General features: G+C 43.0%; 1 protein-coding gene across 2 annotated transcripts in view; it reads left to right on the top strand.

Annotated features, from left to right (window-relative positions):
* LOC139420826 (clathrin interactor 1-like) overlaps window positions 1-17,136 on the top strand; it is a 41,581-nt gene that overhangs the window by 18,677 nt on the left and 5,768 nt on the right. For both annotated transcript variants that reach the window (XM_071171149.1, XM_071171150.1), the window contains exons 2-9: window positions 6,948-7,052; window positions 10,052-10,148; window positions 10,262-10,370; window positions 13,915-14,088; window positions 15,161-15,341; window positions 15,497-15,743; window positions 16,177-16,258; window positions 16,766-16,843. In XM_071171149.1, coding sequence (XP_071027250.1) covers window positions 6,948-7,052; window positions 10,052-10,148; window positions 10,262-10,370; window positions 13,915-14,088; window positions 15,161-15,341; window positions 15,497-15,743; window positions 16,177-16,258; window positions 16,766-16,843 — 1,073 coding nt within the window. The remainder of the gene's footprint in view (window positions 1-6,947; window positions 7,053-10,051; window positions 10,149-10,261; window positions 10,371-13,914; window positions 14,089-15,160; window positions 15,342-15,496; window positions 15,744-16,176; window positions 16,259-16,765; window positions 16,844-17,136) is intronic.

The raw sequence follows: 17,136 nt of genomic DNA, 5'->3' as shown, positions 1-17,136 counted from the left end.
AGGCAAATAAACTGAGTGTGAAATAGGTTGAATAGGGAGGGGAATTGTAAATATGCTTTTCCATGTAGTGTTGTGGATTGTCCGAACTCTTCGCTAGGCTGATATTAGGGCCAGGAATTAAGTCAATCTCCCTTCCTATCGATAGGGCTCTAGAGCCATAAAATGTGATCTTTTTTATTTTTTTTGCCATCAGCAACATGTGGGAGAGCTTGGCATGTGTTGTGAACCTGAACTAATCTGTGAACCTGCGTTTCTGGATTTAATAAACCCTCTTGGATGTTATTCGTTTATTCTAAACCAGAGTAAATTGATCCATCCCAAGTCCTCTGCCAAATCCAGGGATCCGTTCCAAAAGCTGGTTTAATCACAGATTTCCTTTTGCTGCGAGTTGCAGAAAGAAACATGTCGGCTTAGGGTTGTGCACAGTGCACATGTAGGCTTTGTTTGTCCCCAGTAGATGGATGCATAGACTAAGTAGTCGAAGGAGCTGCATTTCCTGCCCTGTGATAACAGGTGTTCAAACGTCAATCTCTCAGACCTGACCAAGTTTCTGTTCCTCTAACTCTTCCATCATCCATGTCCCAATCTGTGGTAATGGCTTCCGGTGCTGCGTACCTGGCTCTCCACTCAACCTGCTCCCTCCCTGTGCAGGTGTGTCTTTGGAATTTATTGAGTGTGGGAGTGAAGGAAGTGTTTGTTTTCTGTCTAAATGACAGTAGGGATGATTAGTAAAAGTGCTGGCAGCTGCAGGGGAAGGTCTGTTGGGCCATGGGGAGAATCTCAATTGCATACTCCTTGCCGCCTCAAAACCCCTTGGATGAGAAAGCCAGAGGTCCCTCCCATCTGGCCTTCTCCTCCAATGGGTTTTGAGTAGGAGGCAGGTCGAGAGGATGCGAGCAGAATGGCATTGAGATTCTCCAGAGTCTTGACTCCTTCTCTGTCCTTTTCACACATCTGCCTGGTCAGGGATGACCGAAGAAGGGTTAGCACAGCGTGTCCCAAACAAGGGGTCGAGGACCCCATGTCGGGTTGCCTGATTTTGAAAATAATGTAGTGAAAAACCTAAATAAAATAAATACAATTGTGCTTGGTTCATAGAACTGGGGTTAGTCAGTAACGGTTGTAATAAAGAGAGCGCTTTTGTTTTCTTTCTACAGGTGAGGCTCTTATCTTTTTTTGATCCTTTTAAGCTACAACATATTATGACCCCTTCACTGAAAGATAACTCTGTCTACCTCTACAATGCCCACAAACGGCGCAGGACTCATTAGAACAGAATGGACAAGACCAGGCACTAAATCAGACTGGGGAAGGGGGGGGGGACATATTCATCAATGATGATGTTCTTTTCTATACAGATCATCCAAAATTATTGCCTGATGTTCTTCTATTCTTCCCAATATCTTTCTGATGCATTTCAGTCACTTCAAACTAAAGGTCGGCCGATTATGATTTTTCAACGCCGATACCGATTATTGGAGGACCAAAAAAAGCTGATGCCAATAAATTAAAAAAATGTGTATATATATATATATATATATATATATATATATATATATATATATATATATATATATATATATATATATAAAAAATAATAATGATATTTTTGGGGTTTGTTTGTAATAATGACAATTACAACAATACTGAATGAACACTTATTTTAACTTAATATAATACATCAATAAAATCAATTTAGCCTAAAATAAAATGAAACATGTTCAATTTGGTTTAAATAATGCAAAATCAAAGTGTTGGATAGGAAAGTAAAAGTGCAATATGTGGCATGTAAAAAAGCTAACGTTTAAGTTCCTTGCTCAGAACATGAGAACATATGAAAGCTGGTGGTTCCTTTTAACATGAGTCTTCAATATTCCCAGGTAAGAAGTTTTAGGTTGTAGTTATTATAGGAATTATAGGACTATTTCTCTCTATACGATATATTTCATATACCTTTGACTATTGGATGTTCTTATAGGCACTTTAGTATTGCCAGTGTAACAGTATAGCTTCCGTCCCTCTCCTCGCTCCTACCTGGGCTCAAACCAGGAACACATCAACAACAGCCACCCTCGAAGCAGCGTTTACCCATCGCTCCACAAAAGCCGCGGCCCTTGCAGAGCAAGGGGAACAACCACTCCAAGTTTGAAACGCTATTAGCGTGCACCCCGCTAACTAGCTAGCCATTTCACATCGGTTACACCAGCCTAATCTCGGGAGTTGATAGGCTTGAAGTCATAAACGGCTCAATTCTTGAAGCACAGTGATGAGCTGCTGGCAAAACGTACAAAAGTGCTGTTTGAATGAATACTTACGAGCCTGCTGGTGCCTACCATCGCTCAGTCAGACTGCTCTATCAAATCATAGACTTAATTCTAACATAATAACACACAGACATAGGTCATTAATATGGTCGAATCCGGAAACTATTATCTTGAAAACAAGACGTTTATTCATTCAGTGAAATACGGAACCGTTCCGTATTTTATCTAACGGGTGGCATCCATAAATCTAAATATTCCTGTTATATTGCACAACCTTCAATGTTATGTCATAATTACATAAAGTTCTGGCAAATTAGGTGGCCCAAACTGTTGCATTTACACTGACTCTGCGTGCAATGAACGCAAGAGAAGTGACACAATTTCACCTGGTTAATATTGCCTGCTAACCTGTATTTCTTTTAGCAAAATATGCAGGTTTAAAAATATATACTTTGGTGTATTGATTTTAAGAAAGACATTGATGTTTATGGTTAGGGACAGTCGTGCAACGATTGTGCTTTTTTCGCAAATGCACTTTTGTTCAATCATCCCCCGTTTGGCGAAGTTGGCTGTCTTTGTTAGGAAGAAATAGTCTTCACAGAGTTCGCAACGAGACAGTTTAGCAGGCAATATTAACTAAATATGCAGGTTTAAAAATATATACTTGTGTATTGATTTTAAGAAAGGCATTGATATTTATGGTTAGGTACACATTGGATCAAGACGGTCTTTTTTCGCGAATACGCACTGCATCGATTATATGCAACGCAGGACACCCTAGATAAACTAGTAATATCATCAACCATGTGTAGTTAACTAGTGATTATTATTGATTGTTTTTTATAAGATCAGTTTAATGCTAGCTAGAAACTTACCTTGGCTTCTTACTGCATTTGCGTAACAGGCAGTCTCCTCGTGGAGTGCAATGAGAGCCAGGTGGTTAGAGCGTTGAACTAGTTAACTGTAAGGTTGCAAGATTGAATCCCCGAGCTGACAAGGTAAAAATCTGTTGTTCTGCCCCTGAACAAGGCAGTTAACCCATCGTTCCTAGGCCGTCATTGAAAATAAGAATGTGTTTTTAACGGACTTGCCTAGTTAAATAAAGCATAAACAAAGGTCTTTAAAAAATACAGATTTCCGATTGTTATGAAAACTTGAAATCGGCCCTAATTAATTGGCCATTCCGATTAATCGGTCGACCTCTACTTCAAACCATGCTTCCTTCAGATTGAAGTAATGCCAGACTCATTTATAAGACTGTCATAGCCCCAATTGGGGGGGGGAGTTATCATTGACTTTTGAATGCATCACTTTTTCCTCAAAAATTGATATCAAAAGGGGGTTGCAGGCCAAACTTTTTGGAACCCCAGGGTTAGCCTAATCATCCACACAGTCATGTTTGGTCCCTTCTTACTATGGCTGAACAGTCCCTACATGGATCACAATCGGAATCACCTTTGTTCACCAAGTACATTAACATACACCCAGAATTTGACCTGGTGAAATGGTGCTGACTGCAATAGACAAAATATAGGCCTAGGCGTACAATACCCATTTAATCCTGCAGTTTTCACTTGGGAATGTCCCTTGGCTATATACAATTAGGTAATGCCACGAGTGAATTCTTTCATTAATGAATAGTTGACCTGCCTTGTTGTTTCAGCTAACGTGTTGTCACCTCCATTGTAAGCGGAAGTTACCATGTTTACCTCGTTTTTTTAAGATGTAGAGCATCGCAGTGCTGTTTCCCTTCACCCTCACCTTCCATTAGTTGCATCAGGTGGGCCCCCTACTCACTCCCTCTCACATCTGACCCGGCTGAACTGTGACAGGGGTTAAGAACGGCTGGTCCCTAGGTGTGATCTCAGTCACTAAAATAACATTGCATCACATTTTATCACTCTCACGGATCTTCCATCAGCGGATGGAATGTCATCTGGGTGTACAAAACATTAGGAACACCTGCTCTTTCCATGACAGGCTGACCAGGTGAAAGCTACGATCCTTTATTGATATCACTTGTTAAATCCACTTCAAACATTGTGGATGAAGGGGAGGAGACATGTTAAAGGAGGATTTTTGAGGAGAGACAAGGAGACAATTGAGACGCAGATTGCGTTTGTGTGTTTTGAGGGTGAATGGGCAAGACAAAATATTAAAGTGCCTTTGAAAGGGTTATGGTGCCAGGTGCACCGGTTTGAGTGCATCAAGAACTGCAACGCTGCTGGGTTTTTCACACTCAACAGTTTCCTGTGTATCAAGAATTGTCCACCTCCCAAAGGACATCTGGCCAACTTTGATAGAACTGTGGAAAGCATTGGAGTCAACATGAGCCAGTCCAATCCCTGTGGAACTATTTCAACGCCTTGTAGAGTTCATGAATGAGTTCTGTTGTCAGCTGGTACATATTTAATTAACCTGAGTGGTTATGGGTGTCTATTTGAGTTGTCATAATAATCCGGTCAAGCTGCTTCTCGAATCAGGATAGATCTTGAGAACCCTTTTTCCTCATCAGTCAATTTAATTGCTGTCTTTATACCCTGGAGTGGCCCACTCTGACGCTCCTTCTGACAGTTCAGAGGAGATAGTTGTGTCGAGCCCAGCTGTTTCCTGGCACTCTGACTGCTCTGTGATTTGGCAGGTATGGTGATGGGAGTGAATTGAGACCTGACAGGAAATGGCTGATTTGTTCAAAATGGTCCACACTGAGTCACATTGATCTTTATGGACATCTGGAGCCCTCCCAAGCTGCTCTCAGAACAGGCCCAGTCTGAACAGAGGAGTTAAGCCTTTGCTGGACATGATAGGCTAAATCAGAAGTCTGTTAAGACCAGCCTTACCCCTACCTATCTTAACACCACTACCCTAATACTCAAAACACACCATGTACTGTCATGCCAAGTACAAGACATTCTTCATGCAGAATATGAAATAGATCATGCTCCACAATGTACAGTTCAAGTCGGGAGTTTACATACTCTTATGTTGGAGTCATTAAAACAAGTTTTTCAACCACTCCACTAATTTCTTGTTAACAAACTATAGTTTTGGCAAGTCGGTTAGGACATCTACTTGTGCATGACACAAGTCATTTTTCCAACAATTGTTTAAAGGCAGATTATTTAATTTATAATTCGCTGTAACACAATTCCAGTGGGTCAGAAGTTTACATACACTAAGTTCACTGTGCCTTTAAACATCTTGGAATATTCCAGAAAATGATGTCGTGGCTTTAGAAACTTCTGATAAGCGAATTGACATAATTTGAGTCAATTGGAGGTGTGCCTGTGGATGTATTTCAAGGCCTACCTTTAAACTCTGCCTCTTTGCTTGACATCATGGGAAAATCTAAAGAAATCAGCTAAGACCTGTAGAACTCCACAAGTCTGGTTCATCCTTGTGAGCAATTTCCAAATGCCTGAAGGTACCACGTTCAACCGTACAAACAATAGTACGCAAGTCTAAACACCATGGGACCACGCAGCCGTCATACCGCTCAGGAAGGAGACGTGTTCTGTCTCCTAAAGATGAACATACATACTTTGGTGCGAAAAGTGCAAATCAATCCCAGAACATCAGCAATGGACCTTGTGAAGATGCTGGAGGAAACAGGTACAAAAGTATCTTTATCCACAGTAAAAACGAGTCCTATATCGACATAACCTGAAAGACCTCTCAGCAAGGAAGAAGCCTCTGCTCCAAAACCGCCATAAAAAAAGCCAGACTATGGTTTGCAACTGCACACGGGGACAGAGATCGTACTTTTTTTGGAGAAATGTTCTCTGGTCTGATGAAACAAAAATAGAACTGTTTGGCCATAATGACCATCATTATGTTTAGAGGAAAAGGGGGAGGCTTGCAAGCCAAAGAACACCATCCCAACCGTGAAGCACAGGGGTGGCAGCATCATGTTGTGGGGGTGCTTTGCTGCAGGAGGGACTGGTGCACTTCACAAAATAGATGGTGTCATGAGGAAGGAAAATTATGTGGCTATATTGAAGCAACATCTTTAGACATCAGTCAGGAAGTTAAAGCTTTGTCGCAAATGGGTCTTCCAAATGGACAATGACCCCAAGCATACTTCCAAAGTTGTGGCAAAATGGCTTAAGGACAACAATTTCAAGGTATTGGAGTGGCCATCACAAAGCCCTGACCTCAATCCTATAGAAGAATGTTGGGCAGAACTGAAAAGGCGTGTGCGAGCAAGGAGGCCTACAAACCTGACCCAGTTACACCAGCTCTGTCAGGAGGAATGGGCCAAAATCCACCCAAATTATTGCGGGAAGCTTGTGGAAGGCTACCTGAAAAGTTTGACACAAGTTAAACAATTTAAAGGCAATGCTACCAAGGCACTAAATTAGTATATGTACACTTCTGACCCACTAGGAATGTGATGAAAGAAATAAAATCTGAAATAAATAATTCTCTCTCCTATTATTCTGACATTTCACATTCTTAAAATAAAGTGGTGATCCTAACTGACCTAAAATTGAATTTTTACTAGGATTAAATGTCAGGAACTGTGAAAAACTGAGTTTAAATGTATTTTGCTAAGGTGTATGTAAACTTCTGATTTCAGCTGTATATGATATATCCACCAGTGTCTTTCAGTGTGTGTGTGTGCGTATGTTTTTTTTATTGATGTGATTCTTATACTAGCCTAATGTTTCATGTCTCTTGCAGCACTAATGTGGTGATGAACTACTCTGAGATCGAGTCCAAGGTGCGAGAGGCCACCAACGATGACTCCTGGGGTCCCTCTGGACAGCTCATGGGAGAGATCGCCAAGTAAGGGACAACCACTGCACAACACTGTCCTTTCACATTTACAAAAACTAGGCTGGTAGTTGTGCCTAGGGCTGGGCTGTATATGTACAGTGCCTTGCGAAAGTATTCGGCCCCCTTGAACTTTGCGACCTTTTGCCACATTTCAGGCTTCAAACATAAAGATATAAAACTGTATTTTTTTGTGAAGAATCAACAGCAAGTGGGACACAATCATGAAGTGGAACGACATTTATTGGATATTTCAAACTTTTTTTAACAAATCAAAAACTGAAAAATTGGGCGTGCAAAATTATTCAGCCCCCTTAAGTTAATACTTTGTAGCGCCACCTTTTGCTGCGATTACAGCTGTAAGTCGCTTGGGGTATGTCTCTATCAGTTTTGCACATCGAGAGACTGAAATTTTTTCCCATTCCTCCTTGCAAAACAGCTCGAGCTCAGTGAGGTTGGATGGAGAGCATTTGTGAACAGCAGTTTTCAGTTCTTTCCACAGATTCTCGATTGGGATTCAGGTCTGGACTTTGACTTGGCCATTCTAACACCTGGATATGTTTATTTTTGAACCATTCCATTGTAGATTTTGCTTTATGTTTTGGATCATTGTCTTGTTGGAAGACAAATCTCCGTCCCAGTCTCAGGTCTTTTGCAGACTCCATCAGGTTTTCTTCCAGAATGGTCCTGTATTTGGCTCCATCCATCTTCCCATCAATTTGAACCATCTTCCCTGTCCCTGCTGAAGAAAAGCAGGCCCAAACCATGATGCTGCCACCACCATGTTTGACAGTGGGGATGGTGTGTTCAGCTGTGTTGCTTTTACGCCAAACATAACGTTTTGCATTGTTGCCAAAAGTTCAATTTTGGTTTCATCTGACCAGAGCACCTTCTTCCACATGTTTGGTGTGTCTCCCAGGTGGCTTGTGGCAAACTTTAAACAACACTTTTTATGGATATCTTTAAGAAATGGCTTTCTTCTTGCCACTCTTCCATAAAGGCCAGATTTGTGCAATATACGACTGATTGTTGTCCTATGGACAGAGTCTCCCACCTCAGCTGTAGATCTCTGCAGTTCATCCAGAGTGATCATGGGCCTCTTGGCTGCATCTCTGATCAGTCTTCTCCTTGTATGAGCTGAAAGTTTAGAGGGACGGCCAGGTCTTGGTAGATTTGCAGTGGTCGGATACTCCTTCCATTTCAATATTATCGCTTGCACAGTGCTCTTTGGGATGTTTAAAGCTTGGGAAATCTTTTTGTATCCAAATCCGGCTTGAAACTTCTTCACAACAGTATCTCGGACCTGCCTGGTGTGTTCCTTGTTCTTCATGATGCTCTCTGCGCTTTTAACGGACCTCTGAGACTATCACAGTGCAGGTGCATTTATACGGAGACTTGATTACACACAGGTGGATTGTATTTATCATCATTAGTCATTTAGGTCAACATTGGATCATTCAGAGATCCTCACTGAACTTCTGGAGAGAGTTTGCTGCACTGAAAGTAAAGGGGCTGAATAATTTTGCACGCCCAATTTTTCAGTTTTTGATTTGTTAAAAAAGTTTGAAGTATCCAATAAATGTTGTTCCACTTCATGATTGTGTCCCACTTGTTGTTGATTCTTCACAAAAAAATACAGTTTTATATCTTTATGTTTGAAGCCTGAAATGTGGCAAAAGGTCGCAAAGTTCAAGGGGGCCGAATACTTTCGCAAGGCACTATCTTTTAGTACCATGTTTCAAAGACCTGTATCGCAAGAATCAAGTTTTTTTCATATATTTTTTTTTTCATTGTGTCTTTTTTGGTCTCGTATCCTTTGCTCCTTCTGTGCTGTGTGTAGCTGTACCTTGCCACTCGCACAGACACCAAGACCTTCCCCCTGCCACTCACAACAACAAAGACATGAAAGATCACTTCTTCCTCTCTGACAATAAGCAGTTTCAACTCGCTATTTGCGTTTGAGGTTTGGTCAGATATAAAATCGGTTATACGGGCACCGAAACACATTGAGATATTATTTTAGTGTATTAGAAAATATCTTAACCTTTTGTAACAGTCCCCTTTTTATGTCTCAACTCCCAACTATTTTAATAGAGCAGACCCTACCAAGACTGGAGTATCAATGAACACGATTGTGGGAAATGAATCCTCCGTTTCTGTGGCTCGCGACATTGCGCTGCCACGTACCACCTATAATCATCAACAGCCACAGACTGTTATGCGCTCGCTGTTTAGTCTGTGTTTTATAAACATGCAATGAACATAAAAATATGCATTTGTTTAAGGAATTTGCAATTCGTTCTCATCCTGAGAAATAAGCGTCATCTTATCCAGGTAGGCAACATCTAAACAAAGTGAACAGGCTATGTTGTTCAAACAGCTGGAGACAGACAGGAGGGTGTATTCATTACAGTTCAACTGTTCTCCCTTGTTTGCAAGCAAATAGATCCATGTTGTCTAGACTTTAAAAATAAAGATTAGCTGGCTACTCACTAGCAGTGTGGGCATGTGCTTGTGAGATTGTTTTTGAGACCTGTGTTCATGTTCAATAATGCCTGCTACCAGAAGTGAGTCATTATTAGTGGATGTGTATGGTTCTGGTTACTTGTAACAAAAATGTCATTTTACTAGACTGACTTGAAAGCCAGATCAGTGATTATTTCAAAAAAGCAGGTAAAACTATTTTGATCAAATAATTAAATTATTAGTTGGCCTTATTGTTGAAGGCTTATAGTTAGCCACGGTATAATTTCACAAACTGCAAATTTATTCGTTTATTGCAGACTGTTTTTGAAATGCGGAGTTTTGACTTTACATTGTACACCAAAACTTATTTAGAGAGAAGTTAAAAAATATATATATATATATATATAGTTGTACACCGTGAATCGCCCAGAAGTTTGAAAAAGAACGATATATATATACATATTAATTTTTTGGGGGCAATATTGCCAAGCCCTAGTTGTGCATTTACCACTAATCCCATCCATATTTCTTGATCTACCTTTCAGATCCACGTTCATGTACGAGCAGTTCCCCGAGGTCATGAACATGCTGTGGACCAGAATGCTGAAAGACAACAAGAAGAACTGGAGGAGAGTTTACAAGGTGTGGAGAGTCTCTCCGTTCCGCTGCTCATGTATCATTCATACGATCATGTTGATTGCGGTGAGGAAGCCTAGTGCCGTGTTGTTTCTAACTGTGTTGCACCTCTCCCCCAGGCCTTACTACTACTTGCATACCTCATCAGGAACGGATCGGAGCGAGTTGTCACCAGTGCGAGGGAACACATCTACGACCTTCGCTCCTTGGAAAACTACCATTTTGTCGGTAAGGAAACATTTGGAGCTGGCGCAGCACAGAACGACGAAGAAAAGTGTGAAGCCTAATCCTAGGTGTTTATTAATTCCATAACCATCCCACACTTCTCTTCTAAACCAATCAGGATGTCCTCAGTGGTGAGACTGTTGGTTCTCAGATGGAAAACCCAGGAGAATTCATTAGTGAGAAGGAAGTCTCCAATGCTGGAGTACTGAAGTCAGTTCCATCATGTTCTGGTTTTAAATTGGTATATGCACATACGAAATGTGCACAAATGAACCGTATTTAAATCTTCAAGTTGAGTTTCTCTATGGATACCAACTGTACGCATTTGTGATTTGCTATGACAGAGGTAAAAGCCTTTGATGGGTTCTGTACATGTTTTGTGTGCTAGACCTAGCCTGAATAGCTCGCCTTGTGTTTTCAGTGGCACAACAACGCATGCTTTCGAGGCTAATGTCGTCACGAGAATGTGAGAAACTCTGAACATGTGCATTCCAAACATGGCTTGCTGTCCCTGTCAAATAGAGACCTTGTAGCTGCCGTAAGGACAGAGATTCAGCAGGAGACATACATACAGTACCAGTCAAGTTTAGGGTTTTTCTTTATTTTTACTATTTTCTACATTGTAGAATAGTAGTGAAGAAATCACAACTATGAAATAACACATATGGAATCATGTAGTAACCAAAAAAGTAGATTTGAGATTCTTCATAGTAGCCTCCCTTTGCCTTGATTACAGCTTTGCACACTCTTGGCATTCTCTCAACCAACTTCATGAGGTAGTCACCTGGAATGCATTTCAATTAACAGGTGTGCCTTGTTAAAAGTTTATTTGTGGAATTTCTTTCCTTCTTGATGTGTTTGAGCCAATCAGTTGTGTTGTGACAAGGTGGGGGGAGATACAGAAGATATCCCTATTTGGTAGAAGACCAAGTCCATATTATGGCAAGAACAGCTCAAATAAGCAAAGAGAAACGACAGTCCATCATTACTTTAAGACATGAAGATCAGTTAATCCGGAAAATTTCAAGAACTTTGAAAGGTTCTTCAAGTGCAGTCACAAAAATCAAGCGCTACGATAAAACTGGCTCTCGTGAGGACCGCCACAGGAAAGGAAGACCCAGAGTTACCTCTGCTGCAGAGGATAAGTTCATTAGAGTTACCAGCCTCAGAATTGCAGCCCAAATAAATCCTTCACAGAGTTCAAGTAACAGACACATCTCAACAGCAACTGTTCAGAGTACACTGCGGAAATCAGGCCTTCATGGTGAAATTGCTGCAAAGAAACCACTACTAAAGGACACCAATAAGAAGAAGACACTTGATTGGGCTAAGAAACACAAGCAATGGAAATTAGACCGGTGGAAATCTGTCCTTTGGTCTGATGAGTCCACATTTGAGATTTTTGGTTCCTTTCTGAGACGCAGAGTAGGTGAACTTATGATCTCCGCATGTGTGGTTCCCACCGTGAAGCATGGAGGAGGAGGTGTGATGGTGTGGGGGTGCTTTGCTGGTGACACTCTGATTTATTTTTATTTTTTTTAATTATGATAATTCCGCTGTACTGCAGCGCCAGCTGTGCCATCAGAGTCCTGGGTTCGCGCCCAGGCTCTGTCGTAACCGGCCGCGACCGGGAGGTCCGTGGGGCGACGCACAATTGGCCTAGCGTCGCCCGGGTTAGGGAGGGCTTGGTCGGTAGGGGTGTCCTTGTCTCATCGCGCACCAGCGACTCCTGTGGCGGGCTGGGCGCAGTGTACGCTAGCCAAGGTGGCCAGGTGCACGGTGTTTCCTCCGGCGCATTGGTGCGGCTGGCTTCCGGGTTGGATGTGCGCTGTGTTAAAGAAGCAGCGGCTTGGTTGGTTGTGTATCGGAGGACGCATGACTTTCAACCTTCGTCTCTCCCGAGCCCGTACGGGAGTTGTAGCGATGAGACAAGATAGTAGCTACTACAACAATTGGATACTACGAAATTGGGGAGAAAAAGGGGTAAAATTCAAAAAAAAAAAAAATTCAAAAAAAAAAACTTTATAATAATTCAAGGCACACTTAACCAGCATGGCTACCACAGCATTCTACAGCGATACGCCATCCCATCTGGTTTGGGCTTAGGACTATCCATTTTTTTTTCAACAGGACAATGACCCAACACACCTCCAGGCTGTGTAAGGGCTATTTGACCAAGAAGGAGTGATGGAGTGCTGCATCAGATGACCTGGCCTCCGCAATCACCAAACCTTAACCCAATTGAGATGGTTTGGGATGAGTTGGACCGCAGAGTGACGGAAAAGCAGCCAACAAGTGCTCAGCATATGTGGGAACTCCTTCAAGACTGTTGGTTGTGATGCCTTCACTATTATTCTACAATGTAGAAAATAGTAATAAATAAAAAATACAGAAAAGTCCTTGAATGAGTGTCAACTTTTGACTGGTACTGTACATATGTGATACATACATACATACATACATACATACATACATACATGGTGATCTAAATAAATAAGACTAAATAAATATTTGTGTTATAGCTGGGAATGAATAAAGATTTACAAACTATTGACACAATTTAAAAAATCAGTGGCAACAAATTGGCAGGAGTCGTGCACATCTTCGCCACAATCCCTTTTATTGTTGGTGGTTATGAAAAACTGAGGAATGACATTGCATCAATACTTTTTAATATGCTCAGGGGAAGAAATGTTTTGGAGGCTCCATTTTGGTTCCAGTTACATTTAGCAGTTAGAAGTGGCTCAGAACGTTGTTTCCAGAGCTGAACTACTATGTACAGCAGTTTGCTTTAAACTTCATTTCAGTCTACACAACTGAACCTAGAGCCAAGCGACTGACCCTCAGAGACCTCTTATGTTCGTAGTTTCAGTGAGTGACTGAATGACTCAATGTACATGTGGTTAGACCAGTTACCCAGTAATGCTTATTTAGGACGCTGGGTCTATCTATAGGCTAAACAAGCCTGTCTAGAGATGCACACAGACCTTTGTTCAGATAATGTTTAGGTACGTTGAAGCCTAAATCTCATTACATTCATCAAGGTTACTGTCCCTTAAGGATAGGTAGCCATAAATGTGGGTTCTCTCTCTAGAAGTTCAGTTTATCTTGAGAAATTCACAACTCTGGTAAAGTTGCCTCTGTATTTTAATCATTGGATATTGTGTTTTTGTGCTACACATAATCCAATAACAAATGTATTTGGGTGATGGCATCCATTAAATATTTAAATAGGGAGGCCAACATATTTACAGTAGGGCTATTTAAAGTCGCGGTAATCTTTTTTCATGCTTCCCTCTCAAGAATTAGCATTTGGTGCATGGCGTTAGTACAGCTAGGTTATGTTACATAAAGTCCTCGCTGAGGCGAAAACTGTCCCCAGGACAGGCCTGTTGTGGCAGTGAAACAACGGTGCCTGGGATGTTGGCACAAGTGTGTGTGAAGCCAAAAGTGCATTTTTATTTTTTTTTACTTTTTAATTTGGTGAATGCTTGTATACTAAGGTTCCTATCCTGTTGTGTCTTGTGTTCCCCCTTACCGTCACCAGATGAGAGTGGGAAGGACCAGGGCATCAACGTGCGTCAGAAGGTGAAGGAGATGGTGGAGTTTGTCCAGGATGACGACCGGCTCCGGGAGGAGAGGAAGAAAGCCAAGAAGAACAAGGACAAGTACATCGGCGTGTCCTCAGACAGCACTGGAGGAGGATTCGGCAAGACCAGCCGTAAGTTTCACCACGCGGGGGAGAGGGCACGTAATCTATGATGCTCTGCTAACGGTGTGGAAGAGAATGTGGTATTGTCGTTCAGCTCCGTGCTCTCACAAAATGAGACTGGGGGAAATAGACGTTATGCTATTGCAACGTTGGTAAGGGTACGTTCCCCTCAGTCAGCGGGGGCATTTTCCCTGTAAGCAGACATTCAAGGTTCAAGTAAGTAAGTAAACACACTGACTGATTTACCTGTAGTCGCTCTCTCTGCAGGCCTCAGTCTGTCAGTCTACAGACTCGGAAGGCTTCCAGAATATCACACCTCATTCCCCTCCTCTATTCCCCACAGACCTCTCCCTCTCTCTTGTCACTCCTCCTCCTCACTGATCTTTTGATTAGAGCTGTTTTCACTCTGGGGCCAATCACGTCTTATCTCCTCTCACATCTTCATCTGTGTGATTTCTGATCATGTTTGTATGAGAGAAACCTCACCATTCATGTAACGGAATAGATCTTCCACAAATCTTTTTTTTTTGATTTGTTGCTTTCTGATCTGCTATTCTGATATCTAATCAAGGGGGCTGGCGGGTCCCTTGCCATTTCATTAGGATTGGGTTGGAGACAACTCACTAGAGTTTGCACTTTATTTCCATGCGCTGTTCATTGATTCCTCCCTTTGATTCCCGATATCTTTGATTTGCTGCTGTGATTTCCCACTTCATTAGTCAAACCATTTGTCAATTAGTGATGTGGTAGGGAAGGGATTTATTTTTGTCACACAGGATCAAAATACCACAGCGATGGGAGACATTCATCTAGGATGTTCATCTAGGATGCTCGTTCTGTTTCAGCAGACATACTGTAGCTCTGCAATGTTTGTGTTGGCAATGGGGCCCATTTTCAATGCGTGATAAACAGTTGTCTGTTGCAAATCATAATTTGGCATTCCAGATAGATGCAGAGCATTTCCACAATGCCTCTCGTGTTAGTGAAGTGAGGCTCACTCGGCATAGCTACAACACATGTTAATGGTACCAAAACACATTTTTCTGCACGTGTCAACCCGTTACCCCCCTCTGCCCCTCAGCGGGAGAAATGTTTGACTCGGAGCCCAAAGGGAAGTGGGATGAGGACTGGGACAAGAGCAAAGGAGCCTTCCCCTTCAGCGAGAAGCTGGGAGAGATCAGCGACAAGATCGGCAGCACCATCGATGACACCATTAACAAGTTCCGCAAGAAGGAGAGGGATGACTCGCCTGACAGAATCAGGTACCGCCGAGTGTACAACGGCCAAAATGCTTATTAAGTTCATACAAATCTGCTTAATGACGGATAATTTCTTCTTGAAAGACACGTACAAGATAATCTTCACTCCTTTTAATGTGTTTGTATTTTTGGGGGGGCTTTTCTTTCCCCCCCGCCAGTGACAACGAGGAGGACAGGGTATCGCGGAACGGCCGGCCGTTGTCGGGGTCAGGGAGTCTGTCGGGGTTGGAGTTCAAAGACGAGGAGGAGACTGTTACCACCAAGAGCATCCAGATCACCCAGGCAACAGAGACCACCACCACCACCACACGCAAACGGGGCGGCGTCCCGTCCAAAACCGTGGACCTGGGGGCTGCCGCACACTACACAGGGGACAGGAGCAGTCTGGACGCAGACGACGCAAAGGTACCACTGCCCTCGTGTACCACTCTGACCACTGACCTAGGCCGCTGCTGTACGTCAGCGTAGGCCTATAGCAGGGATGGACTCCATGCAGCACCTGCTTTTGAAGCCTATAGAGAACACTGTTGAATTGTCTGCGGCATCTATTTTCATCAGTGCGTTTTTATTGAGACTGAAGCACAAGATGGTGATCATTTCCTGTGGGACAGAAGGCAAGCCGTGTTGTGTCTCTTCTGACTGTCTAATGAGATGATAGAAGTGGATGGCAGCAGGAATAGTGAACAGCAGGAGCTCCTGGGCTGCCTATTCCTGACTGTTTCTAGACTAATGCTGCCCTCTTGTGGCAGCTTTAGGAAGGGTAGCCCCCCGTTTTATTCCAACTCCATTTAAATGTGAACAGCTTGTGTAAGAGCCATTCTATTTCTCTCCTCTTCAGACGTCGGTCAGCCAGACTTCAAGCAGTGGCCTTGCAGACCTTCTGATGGTGGACTCTGGGTCCATTCAGGCGGCACCAGCAGGTAAGACCCCTCACTTATCTAATGAGTCACTGTGGTATAGACAATGAGAAGAGCTTGGTATTCAAAGTGATGGCACTCTAAAGCAAGATGGCTCAAAGCCATCGATGTATAGAATTACCCTGAACCGCTCCTCCAGAATCGTCTGTGAGTAGTAGAGCAGGGGAGGGCAGGAGGCGGGCAGGCCTAAGAGGCCCAGATGTCAGGCAGCTTAGCTAGAGGAGAGAAGTGTGGTAGCAGAGTATGACCAGCTGTCTGAGGCTGAGCCAGTCTCTGGTGGGAAGGGAGTGCTTTATACACACACACACACACATACACAGATGCTGCTGTCCCTGTTCATCGTGTCCTTGCCGCCTCCAACCAAACAGCTGGGGCCTGTCTCTCACACTCAGTCATACACTCTGGTAGGGACGAAGATGAAGACATCTTCATCACCTCCACTGTCACACTCTGTTCTCACTCTTTCACTGTGTGTGTTTGTGTTGGCGTGTGCATGCGCGTGCCATCCAGGTGGAAGTTCAGACCTCATCGGTGGCTTTGCTGACTTCTCCTCCCCAGCTGCCTCAGCCAGTCTCCCTTCATCAGCCGGTATGTCTCACCGCTTTCTCGCTCCATTGTCTGAACAGTATCCTCTTTCTGTATCACAGCTCCGACCATTAATCTTAGGCAGGCCGATCCCTCTACCCAATGACCTAGCAGTCAGGTTAAGTCCAGCAGAAATGTTTTCATAAACCTAGGAGCAGAAGAGGTGAATACCTTAGTACAGAAGCACCCACGACAGAGATATTAGGAGGATCCAGAGGCCCCCCTCCCGTTCCTGCTGAGGGGTTTGTGGTTGCGTCCCACGTGTTGTTCTGTCCTGTGGAAGTGAAGGTCTTGAA

The sequence above is a fragment of the Oncorhynchus clarkii genome, chromosome 12, assembly GCF_045791955.1.
Source record: "Oncorhynchus clarkii lewisi isolate Uvic-CL-2024 chromosome 12, UVic_Ocla_1.0, whole genome shotgun sequence".
In the NCBI taxonomy this organism is placed as follows: Eukaryota; Metazoa; Chordata; class Actinopteri; order Salmoniformes; family Salmonidae; genus Oncorhynchus; species Oncorhynchus clarkii.
Note: the sequence above shows the minus strand (reverse complement) of the source record. Positions and strands in the feature narration are given on the sequence as shown.